Source organism: Takifugu rubripes, chromosome 12 (genome assembly GCF_901000725.2).
Source record: "Takifugu rubripes chromosome 12, fTakRub1.2, whole genome shotgun sequence".
NCBI classification, from domain to species: Eukaryota; Metazoa; Chordata; class Actinopteri; order Tetraodontiformes; family Tetraodontidae; genus Takifugu; species Takifugu rubripes.
In genome coordinates, this window is record NC_042296.1 from 9,536,307 (window position 1) to 9,551,623 (window position 15,317).

The 15,317-nt window shown below is 44.7% G+C and overlaps 2 protein-coding genes across 4 annotated transcripts; both read left to right on the forward strand.

The window, feature by feature from the left end:
* Window positions 1-1,048: 1,048 nt before the first annotated feature.
* On the forward strand, window positions 1,049-7,006 carry lipea (lipase, hormone-sensitive a). 2 transcript variants are annotated; one of them, XM_011609331.2, is made up of 11 exons: window positions 1,049-1,122; window positions 2,718-2,965; window positions 3,217-3,501; window positions 3,585-3,675; window positions 3,745-3,890; window positions 3,964-4,149; window positions 4,509-4,661; window positions 4,752-4,896; window positions 5,175-5,402; window positions 5,660-6,048; window positions 6,199-7,006. In XM_011609331.2, the coding sequence occupies exons 2-11, from the start codon at window positions 2,726-2,728 to the stop codon at window positions 6,445-6,447; spliced, it is 2,112 nt and encodes a 703-aa protein (XP_011607633.2). In that variant the 5' UTR covers window positions 1,049-1,122; window positions 2,718-2,725; the 3' UTR covers window positions 6,448-7,006. The 2 variants fall into 2 exon arrangements, with proteins under 2 accessions (XP_011607633.2, XP_029701313.1); XM_029845453.1 differs by having other exon boundaries at window positions 1,110-1,235.
* Window positions 7,007-7,839: 833 nt separating this feature from the next.
* Window positions 7,840-15,253, forward strand: ddx61 (DEAD (Asp-Glu-Ala-Asp) box helicase 61). Of its 2 annotated transcripts, XM_011609330.2 has the most exons (14): window positions 7,840-8,017; window positions 8,600-8,713; window positions 9,539-10,546; window positions 10,635-10,739; window positions 11,070-11,199; window positions 11,512-11,658; window positions 11,733-11,827; window positions 11,912-12,034; window positions 12,112-12,240; window positions 12,466-12,582; window positions 12,771-12,834; window positions 12,911-13,012; window positions 13,255-13,475; window positions 13,547-15,253. In XM_011609330.2, the coding sequence occupies exons 3-13, from the start codon at window positions 10,304-10,306 to the stop codon at window positions 13,467-13,469; spliced, it is 1,470 nt and encodes a 489-aa protein (XP_011607632.1). In that variant the 5' UTR covers window positions 7,840-8,017; window positions 8,600-8,713; window positions 9,539-10,303; the 3' UTR covers window positions 13,470-13,475; window positions 13,547-15,253. The 2 variants fall into 2 exon arrangements, with proteins under 2 accessions (XP_011607632.1, XP_003969279.1); XM_003969230.3 differs by lacking the exon at window positions 8,600-8,713.
* The last annotated feature ends 64 nt before the right edge of the window (window positions 15,254-15,317 follow it).

Genomic DNA, 15,317 nt, shown 5'->3' on the forward strand with positions numbered 1-15,317 from the left:
TATAAGCTGGTAATTTATCATTTCCTTCATGCAGATTAAAGTTAAACAAGGCAGCCACTACTGTATTTCTGTTGCACAATGCATGTTGCACTATATATGTCACACGATATATTTTACACTATATATGTTAGACACACCGACCCAATTGAAAAGCAACATGCAACCTTTTAAAGCTCCATAAAACCCGAACAACTTCATTTCTCTATGTTTTTTTTTCTTTTATTAAAGAAAAAATGAAATGACAGTTAATGAAGAGAATGTTAGGTGACATCAGGAAGTCAACAATAATGTGACTCATAAATGTAATAATGATCGACAGGAGAAATTACACGTGATGTTGGTGACTGTAAATATGTTGATAATATTCCACAGGGCATCCACTTCACTGAAAAGTGTGTAGGGAACACAGGCACCCCCTTAACGTCCTGCTTACTAACTGTGTTTTGGCATGATATTGATGCTTCATAATTCATTACAACAGAATTGTCAACTTGTTCAATTCTCTATTTATTACACAATTAACTAGGAGTTGACCATCTATAAGCTCCTAATGACTGTGCATTTGACACAAGGAAGTTGATGTCAATGACATTTAATCTCAGTTCACACTTCAGATAAAAGTTTAGTGCACACATATTCCCCATTAACAGCTTGATAACATAACAGTAACATCACAGTGATGCTTTGCATTAGTTTTGTACTCATTACAAACACTTCTCATTGCCTTATTTTGCATGGTAGTTAATGGGGAATATGTGTATTCTAAATAAATGGACAATAATTTAAAAAATATATTTTAATAAAATAACAAAATCAATAAAGAGTACAAGTAGGAGAAAATGAGCTAAAATAATATATTGCAAATAATATGAGAATAAAATAGACTTTTTCTGATTACTACAGCAGTTAGAACGTCTCATTTGACGAGACTTTTCGCAGACCGACTGTAAGGAATAATGACTATTTGTAGAGTTTTACAGGTGGAAAAGTAATAATTTCAGGGAACTAATTAGTGTTAGCAACCACGTTAGCATGCCGGGCTCCCGTCCCTCACGCGACGTTTCCCAGCATTCCTCGGGACTCACGCACAACATCGAGGAAGAAGATGCGGGCGGACTGAAGGCAAGACAACTCTCCGACTGTCTCTTCCGCGGCTGTAACCCTTCCAAACGCGCCCAGCGGTGTCGTTTTTCACCCCTTTGGCGGTGTCTCGGATATTAGCTGGCAATTTATCGGTGCGTTTGACGGTACTAGTGAACGAACAGCCACCGCTGGCGTCCGTGAAACCTGTTGCTGGGAGTCAAGTTGTCAACTGTGGAGTGCGACAGCTCCATTGTTGCTGACATTTTCAGGGTCACCCGGCTGTGCTTGTATTTACACTATATTTACACTGTATTTACACTGTTGTTGCCCAGGGTTGGCTCGCCTGTTGACACGGTCACGTCATCGCTCAGCTGTCCTGCTGGCTGCTAATAAAGGGAAGGAAACCGAAAGGTCTCCTGAGGTGTCCCAGTGGACCAGGAAAGCGGCGCTAGTCTCAAATAAAGATGTTTAGGTCCTTTAAAAGGGCATTTGACTTAGTTATGAGTTGTCTGAGGGAAAAACGAACCTTTGCACAGCTTTAAAAGCACAGATAAACAAGTTCATGAAGTTTTGGGTCCTGGTATTCATGCCGGTGTTCTGGCATGTCTGCCCAATTGTCTCAGTTTCCATAATTTGTGAAGGCAATTATATTTGTACGCTTATGTCAACATTGTCAAAAGTCTATTTAACTGTAATTTGTTTTAGAGATGTTCACACTGACGCCGGCGCTGGGAGATATGCTTTTATGTGTATCCGTCCAGAGGTTAGGAGCGTGGTAACATAAAGTACTGGTATTTGGAGGAAATGGTGATCATGGATCCAGGAACAGATGATTTTATGTTGATCATCTCTGATCCAGGAATTTCCAGGATGGTCCAGAAATAACAGCAAATAGGATCAAAGGATCTGATGGACTTTGACCCTTTATCACGCAACGATCAAGGCCAAGCAGCTTGTTTTGCTTATGTATAAATGTGACTAGACGATTCCTCAGAAATTGTGACTGTTCCTCTGGGTGTGGTGTCCCGCCCTCATGTGTAACAGTGTTATATACGTGATTGTTAGTGAGCTGAAGAGAAGTTGGGGGAAAACGAGTTTAAAGCCAGAACCCACTTAACAACATCCGATTTTACTGGGGTTTGGAACCGGAAGACTTTAGAATATAAATAATAGCTGAGATGCAGGACAACACTTTGCTGTTGTAGCCTGTGGATGTTTTCTCACTGTCCAGTTTTGGAGTTTTGGTTTGTTTTTGTGTGAAGTCAGAATCACGCAGGTCCTCGTCCGAATCTTACCGTAGACCCTTTCAGTGTCTTCTGTCCACATTATGAACCACATGCTGTGGATCTAGAGTTGACGCCTGAGACGTCGCGCCTTGGTGACTGCTGTCCACACGCTCATCAGCCTGAACAGCAACTTTAACCTTTGACCTGGGCAGATAAGTCTGTAATCAGCGTAGCAGCGAGACGCTCTCTTGCAAGTTGTTGTTGAGGTCGATAAGAACTGTGTTTACCACTCGAGTGACGACCCCGTTTGTCGGAGCCGTATGAACATCACGCATCACATGTCTGCTGTGTCAGTAAGAGGCAGCGATATAACACAGGTGACCTGCTTTTGCCTCTTCTTCTCCACAGCTTTAGATATGGATTACAAAGTGGTGTTTACAACCCTGGACACCGTGTGCGAAGACATCATTTCTAATATGTGTGCTCCTTCTGACATGCCGTACGGCGCCGTTGCCACGCGTTTGGTCACTTGCATGAAAGAGATTCAGGAACATGGCCGAGTCCTGGAGCCCGTGGTCGCTGGATTCATCTCCGTCTTCCACCACTATGACTTTGATGCACAGACGCCAGGAAACGGCTACCGCACACTGGTAAAGGTACGAGTGGCTGAGCGTTGGCATGTTGGGCTGTAGATGTTTGATCTGCTGCTTCATGTGTCGGATATGTTGTCTGGGTGAGGCCTGTGGAAAGACCCCCTACAAGGCTCGAGAGAAGCGAAAGGAATAGTGAAAGAGTGAATAGTGAAAGGTCTTGTCAGAGGGAAGAAAATGTTTATGTGTTGAAATGGAAAGAGAAATACTGGATGAAAATATTGGACTAGACTCCTGATGCTCTTCCTCTCTTTCAGGTCTTGCAGTCTTGTCTTTTTCACATCATTCACAAGGGCCGATATATCGCCTCTAACTGCAACAGCGCCTTCTTCAGGGCGGAGCACAATGCCTCTGAGATGGAGGCTTATTGCAACGCTCTGTGTCAGCTGCGAGCCCTCCTGCATCTGGCCCAGCAGCTGCTCAACGACAACGTGCGCGGCGAGCTCTACTCTCTGCCGCACACGGACCTGAGCCGCCAGTTTGTGCAGGAGTACAGCTCCATGCACAAAGCCTGCTTCTATGGCCGCTGTCTGGGCTTTCAGGTCCGCCATAAAGTCCAAAGCTCTTTCCGGTTTAAGGGTTCTTAATAAATTCCATATTTGTACCTGTGTTTTTTGGTTCACAGTTCTCACCAGCGCTGCGTCCCCTTCTCCAGACTGTCGTCATTAGCATGGTCTCATATGGGGAGATGTATGGTAAACAGCAGCCGGGCTTGGGTTAGTCCCATCATGGCTCTTCTGTGATACCCTCCTGTTGTGGCTGTTCCATATGTGTTCCTTTTCCAGGTATGGCTGCCCTCTCCCTCCTCACATCTGCTAAGTACGTCATCGACCCGGAGCTGCGAGGCGCTGAGTTTGAACGTATTACTCAAAACCTGGACATGCACTTTTGGAAGTCCTTCTGGAACCTGACAGAATCTGGCCTTTTAACAGTAGGCACGGTCAGCCCATCTCCCGCCCCCTCTACCCTCACATGCTTCTGAGTGTCTGCCTGTGGCTCTGCAGGGTTTCAGCAGGATGGCCTCTAGCCCGGTGCAGGTTAACGTCACCCTGACGTTGCCTCCCGTCACGCTGCACGTGCCACTGGCAGCAGACCCTCGTCTAACGACCACTGTCTCACCCCCGGTCGCTCACTGGGGCCCGGGGCCTGTCCACGTCCGACTAATCTCCTGCGAGCTGCGAGAAGGACAGGTGAGTCCTCGCAGTCCTTGCGGATCTGGACCGTTCAGAGCGTGGTTGAAAAGTTACTTTGACAATCATTCAATCTTTGCTTCATGTTGTCGAGCATTCTCAGTTTTACTGACAGACTAAACTTAAACCTGCTGGTCAAACCACGATTAAAATCACTTTCACTGAAATGTAACGTAAAACAAAAGTAGCAAAACTGTTGTAGCGCAGTGATGATGATGGTGGTGATGATGGTGGTGATGATGGTGGTGATGATGATGGTGATGATGGTGGTGGTGATGGTGGTGGTGATGGTGGTGATGATGCTGGTGATGCTGGTGATGCTGATCATCTCCATCACCTCTCTCTCTCTGTTGTTCCAGGACAGTGAGGAGCTTCTGTCTTTTTCCCGGGAGGACCCCCCATCCATCTCGGTGTCCCAGCTGCCCTGGGTCCAGAAACAGCCCCTCTCTCCCTGGCTGCTCATCCACTTCCATGGCGGAGGGTTTGTGGCCCAAACCTCCAAATCTCATGAGGTGAAATACAACCGAGGTCTCTTAGTACGGACACTTTTGATCACATCTGATATTTAATTTGCATCTTTCCTTCTTTTGCCTTTGCATCAGAATTATCTGCGGACGTGGTCAAAGGAGCTAAACGTCCCCATTGTCTCGGTGGACTACTCTCTGTCTCCTGAGGCTCCGTTTCCCAGAGCTCTGGAGGAATGTTTCTACGCTTACTGCTGGGCTCTCCAGCACTGTCATCTGCTGGGTACGACCCCCCCCACCCATTACAGTCACCTCATGTCTGTCTAAATGTGGGGGAGCCTGAGTGCATTTAAAAGACCTCATTCCCAAATACAGATACTAGAAAAAATATTCTTGATTGAGATCTTTACTTTTAACGTGTAAAAGACCCTGAAAAGCACCCAGAATGCTCCTTCAGATGCAGAATACGAGCTAAAAAGCAAAGGAGAGCATCATTATGATTCTATTAATCCTTTCGTCTTTCTTCCTTTGGGGTATCTGAACTGAGTGTACGCGTTGCAGGTTCCACTGCAGATCGGGTGTGTCTGGCAGGTGACAGTGCTGGAGGAAATCTCTGCATCACCGTGTCCATGAAGGCCTTGTCCAACGGCGTCCGAGTCCCTGATGGCATCATGACAGCGTATCCCGCAACTCTACTGACCACCGATGCCTCGCCGTCGCGCCTCCTCACACTCATCGACCCCTTCTTGCCTTTAGGAGTCCTCACAAAGTGCGTCAATGCTTATGCAGGTAGGTGATGTTTCACACCTGAGCGACGGGGATTTGAAGGCTTGATAGGAGAGGAAACAAGCAACACTAACTGTAAGGAGAACAAAGAAAGAGAATGTGTTTGCTAAAAGGTCGCAGAGCTCACGTGCTCGTATTCTTACTGCGACCATCTGGAGACTGATAAATAATCTTGGTCAGACTTTTGTAAGGTTGAGCTGGATCCCGCCTGAAAGCAGCCAATGATGGAACTGTTGTTCATGTTCCATCAAATCTGCCAGGGACAGACTGGGGGACGGTGCATCCTACGATGGGGCGTCACTCTGTCAGCTCCCTCAGAAGAAACACGGCTGTGCTGCTCAGCGATCTCACCCAAGGTGCCTCCAACTGGATCTCTTCTTTCCTGGAGCCCGGGCGCACGTCAGGGCCTGGATCACCCACATCAACGATGAGGAGAACCCAAAGCAATGTCACGCTCAGAACAGCCCCCGACGTGTCCGCGGGACACCACAGGTCTCACGTCGGCTACCCTGAGGGCTTCCAGCCGCTGCGCTCCGAGTGCCAAGCTTTTGTTTCCCTCACTTCCTGTCCCATTATTAGGAACCCCTTTGTGTCACCTTTGCTGGCCCCCAACAACCTGCTGCGAGGCCTTCCACCAGTACACATAGTGGTAAGAGACGAACGTCCAACCTCACAGATTCAATACTACATTTGTCAGCCTAAATAACCACTCACTCTTGGGAAAGGTCATTTTTTGGATCCATTGGAACCATTTGCTGGTTGATCTGGTGACTGATTGTTGTTTCTTCCCCCTCCGCAGGCCTCTGCTCTCGACGCCCTGCTGGATGATTCTGTGATGTTCGCCAGGAAGCTTCGAGACATGGGCCAGCCTGTGAGTCTCACAGTGGTGGAGGACCTCCCTCACGGCTTCCTGAGCCTGTCGCAGCTGGCCAAGGAGACAGAAGTGGCCTCCTCCGTCTGCGTGGAGGAACTCAGAAAGATTTTCCAGCAAGAAAGCCTGAAATGCTCAGCACAAAGGTCCAATGGTACAAAACACACGTGTGGCTGATTCCAGTCTGTTGGTGTTCTCAGGTGAAAAACTAATGTCTGAGGAGGAAGGGTAAGAAACAAAGAAGGGAGAATTCTACAGAAACAGACAGAAGCTGTACAGTTGTATGTTAAGTACATGCACTTCAAGCCTTAACTGCACAACCTTTTTAGAAACTATCACTGTCCACTTTATTTTCTTTTAACTTTATATAAGCTCTTATGGAAAGAAGTGTTTTTACAAGATGTATTTCTATTTGGATAACATGGATGCACAATTTAATGCCTTTAAGATGCTGCTCAGATGACACAAATGAAAAGAAAAGCATTGCCTTTGTTGCCAGGATGGAGATTCTTTCATGTGTTTTTAATGTTTATCTAGTTGTGTGTGAACATCTTATTGATCAGGGTGCTTCCACCTTGAGTTTACCAGCGATTGAAGGAGTGGGGGGTCACTTGTACTGTAAAATAATATAGTATTTACTGCAATGTCATGCAGAAATTAAAATCTAAATGAAATCAAGGCTGTGTTCAGATGCAGTTTGATGTTATTCTGATGATAATAAAACTCCTGAACTCTTTAATGTCTGAAGATGTGTTTAATTGTTCACCTCATCATACTAGTGCTGATTCTGACAGTTACAAACTGTGCTTTTGTTGGTCCTCGCAGTTTTCAGCATGTTTATTTCATTAATTGTCCATGTGTAGCTGCAGCATAACTGCTCACAATTTGCCTGTCATGAATAACTAATGTTTATCAGCAGAGGCAAAGGCCCTCCTCTAATCAGGGATGGTTGTTCTAGCCTGACATGGCTTCTTTTAAGCGGGAGGACTGAGGCAGAACCTTCCATCCACACTGCTGAGTTCTCTCCTATTTAGATGCTCTGCTGATGGGCACTTTCATCAAGTGGTTTCCATGGTCTTTGTCTAGCTGTCAAACGTTAACAACAGCTATTCATGAAACCTACCCCCCGACCCCCATCTATGATGGACATTCAGCCTTTTCATACTGTCTTAGCTTAAATAGTTTCAACTCCCACCAAACCAGTTAGAAGTGAAGAACCCTTTCAGATTAGAGGAGAACCATCGTCCAGTCGCTCTCAACAGTTAGTCGACTCTTTGCTAGACCTTTATGGATTAGTATGACCTGGATGCATGACAACCTACATGGACACAGTTTCATTTGTCTAAATAAAAGACTGCATTTTTTTTGTTATTTGAAAATTTCTGCATTTTTTTCGAGAAATAATGGTCGAAAACAATGTCTTAACTTTCATAGAAATTGTTTCTGACCAGTTTGTTTTGTTTACTTTTAATTTTAGAAAAACCGGATTGTTTATTTATAAATGACATTTTCTACTTGCAGTAACCAAGCAGCACAGTAGGTGGCAGTAGTATCGTAGCGTCTCACATGTGATAAACAAGAGTGACCGTCGAAGAAGAAAACGCGAAGAGGACGGACATATTAAAGGAAGACTTACAATAGAACAGAATTATTTCAAACCAAAATTCAGTTATAAATCCAGATTATTGCAAAAGTCGATAACCAACCACTCAGAGAAAATTCATTTGAAGATAACGGGAAAAACAAAGTAGGTTTGTGGCGATTAGACATCGTCTCGTACCTTTTAAAAATATTCGATCTGTTAGCATTAGCACATAGCTAGCGTTAGTGAAGTGAAGTTATTTGTTCCGTATTAGCGTCGAAGCTAACAATGTGATTTTGTTTTATAGTATTGATGATATATTTTTAATGTTACTATTATATAATTGCTGTCAAATTTAAAGCGTTTACCCATAATTTAAATTTGAAAACATCTCGGAGCGCCAACGTTGCGACGTCTTAGCTGTTTTTGGCTGCTTTAACTCTGTCGGCTGACGTCGTTGATATTGTTCTTATAGCCAACCTTCAGAGAGCCCTGGTTATTCTTATATGATTAAGAACCAGAAAGTTCCATTTGAATTACCGTGATTTATTTTTCTGTAGTTGTCCAGGAGTGGACAGTAGGTTTCTCTTCTAAACGTAAAACGATGAAATAGTCACAGAGTTAGCGCCATCTGAGCTTCTGGTCAGCCCCAGAACGCAAAGATTCTGTTTGAAAAGCAGATTTATTTTGGCAGATTTTGAGTGTTTTCTTTACTTTTCTTCCCCTGTCCCTTACCCTAATTTGTAGTTCGCTGATCTGCACCAGAAGACGAGCCTAATCCGGTTAGCCTGTTAGCTGTTAGCCAGTTAGCTGTCGAAGCTTGTGAGTTGCTGGAGTTGAGGTTCAACTATCACCTCTAAAGTAAGTTTAGATGTCATGTTGCTCACACTGTTTTTGAAGTGTACGTTTGGTCAATGGTTGTTTTTAACATTACGAATATTTCTGACATTAAAAAAGTGGAAATGTTTTTTCCCATCAAGGTAAAAGTAGATTCTCTATTTATTTACCAAAATTATGGCAAGAAGACGTTTTTGGCACAAAATGAGTAAGTAATGAGATTGGTTAAGACTCCAGTAGGTTTATGTTGTGAATATCTTCCTCTATCCCGGTCACCAGAATCTTACCAACTTGTCCAAATAACAAACCAGTCAGCAAGATTAGATGTATTGTGCTGCCAAAGTGTGCTCACGACTGCTCACCCCATTTTCTAAACCCAACCAAGTAGTCTTCAGAACTTTCTCTCATACAGATTAACCTGGATTTTAGTGTAGCTGCTGCCTTTGTCTCAATATCGAAGCTTAGTACAACAGTCATCAGCGCTGGTGAACAGCAAACTGTTAATCTGTTGGAGGAAGCCAGCTGACACATCCTGAATCCACTCTTCATTGGTTTATCCTGCCCGAGTTGAGCCATAATGAGCACGAGTTTTCCCTTCTTTAATTATTTGCCTCATTTTTATGCATTAATGCTTTTTATCTTGCAGGTCAGACGCATCAATAGTGTCTAGGCCAGTTTGGCTCAGACTGGAATTTATGCGTGAATGAGTAGACTTCCAGAAGTAGACTGTAGCCATGCTCCTGCTGTTGGGCCTGTTTTATTGTGCCGATCAGACATCGCAGAAATTAGCAACACGATCAGAAATGATCAGGTTTGACTTTGAATGTTTGTCCTTTTGATTTTTTTTAGGTGACAAGTTTTGAGTTGTTGGCTGACAGAGGAGGCAATAAGTTATTTGCAGCCACTCTTGCATCCTGCGCACACCACCTGTGGAAGACTGTTGCAGACGGTGGATGAGGACGTGGAGCTGGAGGAGAAGATTTACAGGGAGAACTCAAAGGGGGTGAACAGTGTTGACTCTTGGGACTAGACCCCCGTGTGAGTTTTGATTTCAGGATCCAGTTTTCCTCCACAGTGGAAATAAAGAGACTTCAGATTTAGCGGGGGGAAACTTGTACAGACTCGGACATCCTTTTCTCAAAGACAAGCCTGTTGAGCAACTTTATCTCTGGACTCAGTGAAGACAGGAAACATCGCTCAGTTTTGAAACAGTCAACTATTGAAGAAGCTGTTCTCCGAGCTGAGATTGCCTTAGTTGTTCTATTTCAGGACTTGAACCCTTTTTGAAACTTGTTCACATATAATTCTTCTATATTGTGAGCAAGTATACCTGTGCATATTTCTCTTCATTTTGAAGAGCTTTTTTTTTCTTTTTTTTTTTTGTAAAGAAAATAGTTTTTGTGCTTCAGCCACTGTGGTTAAAGGAGGTGGGAGTGCACATTCATGTGTATATGTTAATACTATGAACTGAATTCTGTCGGGAAAGCTTTGGAGTTTACAAAAAAGAGAATATTATTTGTTAATGCTTTATTTTTTTTACTTTTCAAAAGATTTTTTAAAGAACATCCTTACAGTAAAAAACCTTTAAAGAAAAAAAACTTCTAAGTTAGCAAAATGGCGACTACCAGAACAGAAACTGTTGGCCCAGTTATCCTGGGACTGAACAAGCAGAACGGACAACTCAGAGGACAGACGAAACCGGTGTCAGTCCAGTCTGCTTCAGCAGCTCCAGGAAAGGCTTTGGCTCCATCTCAGACTGCAGGTGGAGGCCCCCAGGATGGAGGAGGCATCAAGTTTGGAGATGACTGGAAAAGAAATCTCAAGCTCCCCCCCAAAGACCACAGAGTCAGAACCTCTGTGAGTCTTGATAACTTCATTTGTTCTTTAACCTTTGGCTCAAATCGTGTTTTCTCCTGGAATCCTGACATTAACCTATCTGCTGTAGGATGTGACATCTACGAAGGGGAATGAATTTGAAGATTACTGCCTCAAAAGAGAACTTCTCATGGGCATATTTGAGATGGGTTGGGAGAAACCATCTCCCATCCAGGTGAGTTGAAATTTAAAATCACTGAATGGGAGTCCTAACAAATGGAGAACGCTACACACATAAGTCTGGTTACTGGCCTTGTCTTTGATAAGAGTAAACCATCATTGATCTGGTTGTTTTGTTTTGGGGTATTGGTGACATTTATGTCACACAAGGAGGCCTTAATTGTGAAGACATGGGCACAGAAGAACTGGTTTATCATTGAAATCCAGCACTTATAGTCTGAATGCCCAATTGAAAAGTGTTGGCCAAGCAGCAACCAAGCTACTGCTCCTTTGTGTGAAAAGAGGCGGGCTTGCGTTGAGACCAGTGAGTTCTGTGTTCTTGCAGGAGGAGAGCATTCCTATCGCCTTGTCTGGAAGAGACATTCTGGCTCGTGCAAAGAATGGAACAGGCAAGAGTGGAGCCTATCTCATCCCGATGTTGGAGAGGATAGACTTGAAAAAGGACCACATACAGGGTGAGGCGCGAGCTGCTTGGACTACGTCACGTAACTACGCTGCAGCTGTAACCTTGCTTTCCTGGCACAGGGGCAGCGTGCATGCTTGTGTGTGTTGACGCTGCTCTCCATCCCTCCTGCTCACTTAGAAGCTGCTGTTTTGGCTCTTTAAAGTCTGACAATGAATCAGGCACAATGATAACTCAAAAAGGAACTATTGCTCTGCCTGTATGCATCTGTAGCCCAGACATTCCCGTTCCGTCCTCGACACTGGAGGCTGGAGTGTGCGTGTCGTCCCCTCATCCACCATGTTTGTTCATTTTTGTGTTCCAGCAATGGTTTTGGTTCCCACACGTGAGTTGGCTCTACAGGTCAGCCAGATCTCCATCCAAATCGCTAAGCACCTGGGAGGAGTCAAAGTCATGGCCACTACGGGGGGCACGAACCTGCGAGATGACATCATGCGTCTGGATGAGACTGGTAAGACTGCTGCACGCAAGAATCCCTTTCCAGTTTTTTGCTGAGGATGCTCATGCTTGTTTCCCGCCCGTCAGTGCACGTGGTCATCGCTACACCAGGAAGGATCCTGGACCTGATTAAGAAGGGGGTGGCGAAGGTGGATAGAGTCCACATCATGGTGATGGATGAGGTAAAAACCAGACCTTCTAAATCTTTAGTGTGGAATGAAGCAAAGCTCCACTGTGTGTGTTGTGTGTGTGTGTGTGTCTCTTAGGCGGATAAGCTTTTATCTCAGGATTTTGTGGTGCTCGTTGAGGATATCATTAGCTTCCTGGCCAAGAACAGACAGATCCTTCTCTACTCTGCTACCTTCCCAATCAGCGTGCAGAAGTTCATGGTGAGCAGCTGAAAAAACAGGATAAAACATTTAGTGCGAATCTTGTTTTGGGTTTTAAACTCGTGTCTCTGCTGTAGGCCAAGCACCTCCAAAAGCCCTATGAGATAAACCTGATGGAGGAACTGACGTTGAAGGGCATCACTCAGTACTACGCCTATGTCACAGAGAGGCAGAAGGTCCACTGCCTCAATACGCTCTTCTCCAGGGTAACCGACACCTTCTTGCATTCATTCTAATCCTTCTTTATTGTGCTGTAGTGTAAACCATGTTTATTAAGTCATGTAATTTATTGAGCCAGACATTTTTAATGAGACATCAGGCTTGTTATAGATATTGTGTCGCAATGAATCCAGGTTAGGTTTGGGAAGTAGACGCAGGATGTTGTAGCCTGAAACATGAATGGTTCATGTGGCTTTTCCTCTCATCCACAGCTTCAGATCAATCAGTCAATTATCTTCTGCAACTCCACCCAGAGGGTGGAGCTCCTGGCCAAGAAGATCACCCAGCTGGGCTACTCCTGCTTCTACATTCATGCCAAGATGATGCAGGTAAAGCACCAATATTTAGAAGATAACCTGTGTTTTGTCCTCCATGAGTAGATCTTTATTTATATAGCGTCTATTACAATCACAATTGTCTTCATGAAGGTGTAGGAATGCTTGTAGTAGATCTTTTTCTGCGTAATGACGTCATGATGGTCATAAAGTGTTGAATTATTTCATTGATGTGTTTTCAGGAATATAGAAACCGAGTGTTTCATGACTTTAGAAATGGCCTGTGCAGAAACCTGGTGTGTACCGGTGAGTTCTCCACGGTTTGCAAACGTAGGGGATCTCCCAGATTATCAAAGATTATAATCAAAGTCCCTCCCTATAGATCTCTTCACCAGAGGTATTGATATCCAGGCGGTCAACGTGGTCATTAATTTTGATTTCCCCAAGAATGCTGAGACTTACCTCCACCGTATTGGAAGATCAGGTTGGTTGTTCCGCTAAAAAAGATACTAACTCCTCTCTTTGTTCCTCTAATTCCTGCCCAACCTAAAACAATCTACAGATCAGACGCTCACGTGCACGTCCAGGATGTAAAAGTGTGGGTGCTGGTGCCCGTCTGTGTGTCTGATGTTGTTAGCTAGCTCACGTGTGGCTGCTTTAAAGTTGGTTTTCTTTAATCTGATGTGCACTGAAGGTAAACGTTGGGTGGTTTATTGTCACTTTTAGGGAGGTTTGGTCATCTGGGGTTGGCGATCAATCTCATCACATCAGAGGACAGATTCAACCTGAAGACCATCGAGGAACAGCTGATCACCGACATCAAGCCCATTCCAGGCAGCATCGATAAGAGCCTGTATGTGGCTGAGTTCCATTGCTCCAGCGCAGACTGTGAGGTGGAGGAAGTTGAGGAGAAACCAGGACACCAAAAGGACAGCCCATAAACGCAGGTGAGTGGCCTGAACCGCTCTTGTTATTTCCATGGCAACCGTCGGTGACGCAAGTCTGCTTGTCTCCGCAGGACAGGCGTTCGCCACCCTGGCTGACCGGCTTCAGGCAACTTCTGGTTTCACACACATGCAAGGACTTTTCCTTCTAGCTTTCACAGCAGCCACTTCATTCTTTAATAATTACATCAGAAAAGTAAACTGAATTGTTTTGCACCAAACTCCTAATTGATCCAGCCCAAAATAACCTTCAAAACTCCTGCGAACCTGTTTTCATGCCAGCAGCCGCCGCCGCCGCCGCCGCAGCAGGGTGTTTTTGGTCCACATTACGATGGTGCACACACACCAGCCACCATTTTGTCCACACACTGTTGTCACTTAAGTGCCTTACCTGCTTCCATGTGCACTCATCCGTTCAGAGCTGCTGTGTCCGCTGGGGCAGCAGAGTATGAGCACAAACCCATCCAACCATACCAACGTTTTAAAACAAACCTGTTATGCAAAGGAAACACACACACACTGTCCCGAGGTGATGAACCACGAGTCAAATTCCTTAAAAACCTTAATGAATGTGATCGTTTATTTTATGTGAACGTTGCAATAATTAAAGGGCAGCTTTCTTTAAACCTGTGGGGACTGTCGTCCCCTTTTAGCATAAATAATCCAGGAGCAGAGAATCCTCCGAAGCCTCTCTGCTGATCTCTGGCTGTCATTCCACCACCGCACGCGTTGTTGTCCAGATTTCCCGGACACAACAGCGTCCAGCCGCCGCAGCCGTCACATGAAAACCCGGTTCTCAGCAGCTTTGACGTTGCTGTTTCTACTCTCCGTGACTTGAGGGAGATTTGGTGCAAAGCAACAGTTCGCGTTTTCTGCTTCCCCCACATTTCTTCAGTTCAAACGGCCTCATGGAATTACTTCAAGCTTTTTATCCCTCCTAACTGGGATGTTGGTGAATGTACGCTTCCTCCAGACAGCCCAGGGGTCAAATATGCCGAGCAGGTTGTAAAGCAACCCTGATTAGTGGCAATCACATTAGAAAGGCCTCCTCAGACTGTAGAGAAGAGTTTCCTCAAACCTGCTCATTCATCCGTAACCCATTGAGCCTCAGTTTGGCTGATCAGAGGTCAGTTTTCCACCGCAGCAGCAGGGACGTGGGCTCGGCTGCTGAAAGCATTATTGTAGCATCTTTAAACAGGCAGCTGTGACTCCTCTGTTCTTTCCCCCCGTTAGAGGGATTCAGTAATGCTTCAAAAAAAAAGCCCCAAAAGTGTATTTTTGATTTTTAAAGTTTATTTTTGATGTTGCTTGAATGCATTGGGGCTGAGGGTTTAGCACTGGTCGGCTTTTCGAGGTTTATTTTGGGTGGGTTTGCAGAACCTGAATGTTTTATCAGATCTTTGAACTCTTGCTTGTCCCTCTTTCTCTCTGGCACTTGTGGTTGAGAACAGTTGATTCACGCTTTTGTCTTTTCAACACAGAAGATTCGGTTTCATACTTTAAGTGCCGGAGGGGAGTTGAGGTGACTTAAGGAGGGACTGTGGAAGGAAAGCACTGTGATCTCATCCCACGTTGGTGTGACCGATGAGCAGAGTGTATTTTTGGCGTTTTTCATACTGGCAATCTTCCATTCAAGATGGTATAAATCATTCAGAGCAATGAAAGTGAAATAAATTGTAAATCACACCTGCTGTTTACAGTTTACAACAGAAAATACTTCATGGGTGGGACGGGTTTTGAGTTTTTCCTTTCCGGGTAAATTTTCAGGATTTACATTGACGCAAAACCAAAAAAGGAGAATGTTGTTAGAAATGTGAGGTTTTTTTGACTGATGTTTGCTGACAT

What these genes read in the sequence shown, in the direction of transcription:
- ddx61 (XM_011609330.2), top strand. Translation starts at nt 10,304, where the DNA reads ATGGCGACTACCAGAACAGAAACTGTTGGCCCAGTTATCCTGGGACTG. An exon ending in CAGAAACCTGGTGTGTACCG is followed by an intron (nt 12,835 to 12,910) that starts GTGAGTTCTCCA and finishes CCCTCCCTATAG; the next exon opens with ATCTCTTCACCAGAGGTATT. An exon ending in CCACCGTATTGGAAGATCAG is followed by an intron (nt 13,013 to 13,254) that starts GTTGGTTGTTCC and finishes TGTCACTTTTAG; the next exon opens with GGAGGTTTGGTCATCTGGGG.
- lipea (XM_011609331.2), top strand. Translation starts at nt 2,726, where the DNA reads ATGGATTACAAAGTGGTGTTTACAACCCTGGACACCGTGTGCGAAGAC. An exon ending in TAAACAGCAGCCGGGCTTGG is followed by an intron (nt 3,676 to 3,744) that starts GTTAGTCCCATC and finishes TTCCTTTTCCAG; the next exon opens with GTATGGCTGCCCTCTCCCTC. An exon ending in GTGCGTCAATGCTTATGCAG is followed by an intron (nt 5,403 to 5,659) that starts GTAGGTGATGTT and finishes CAAATCTGCCAG; the next exon opens with GGACAGACTGGGGGACGGTG.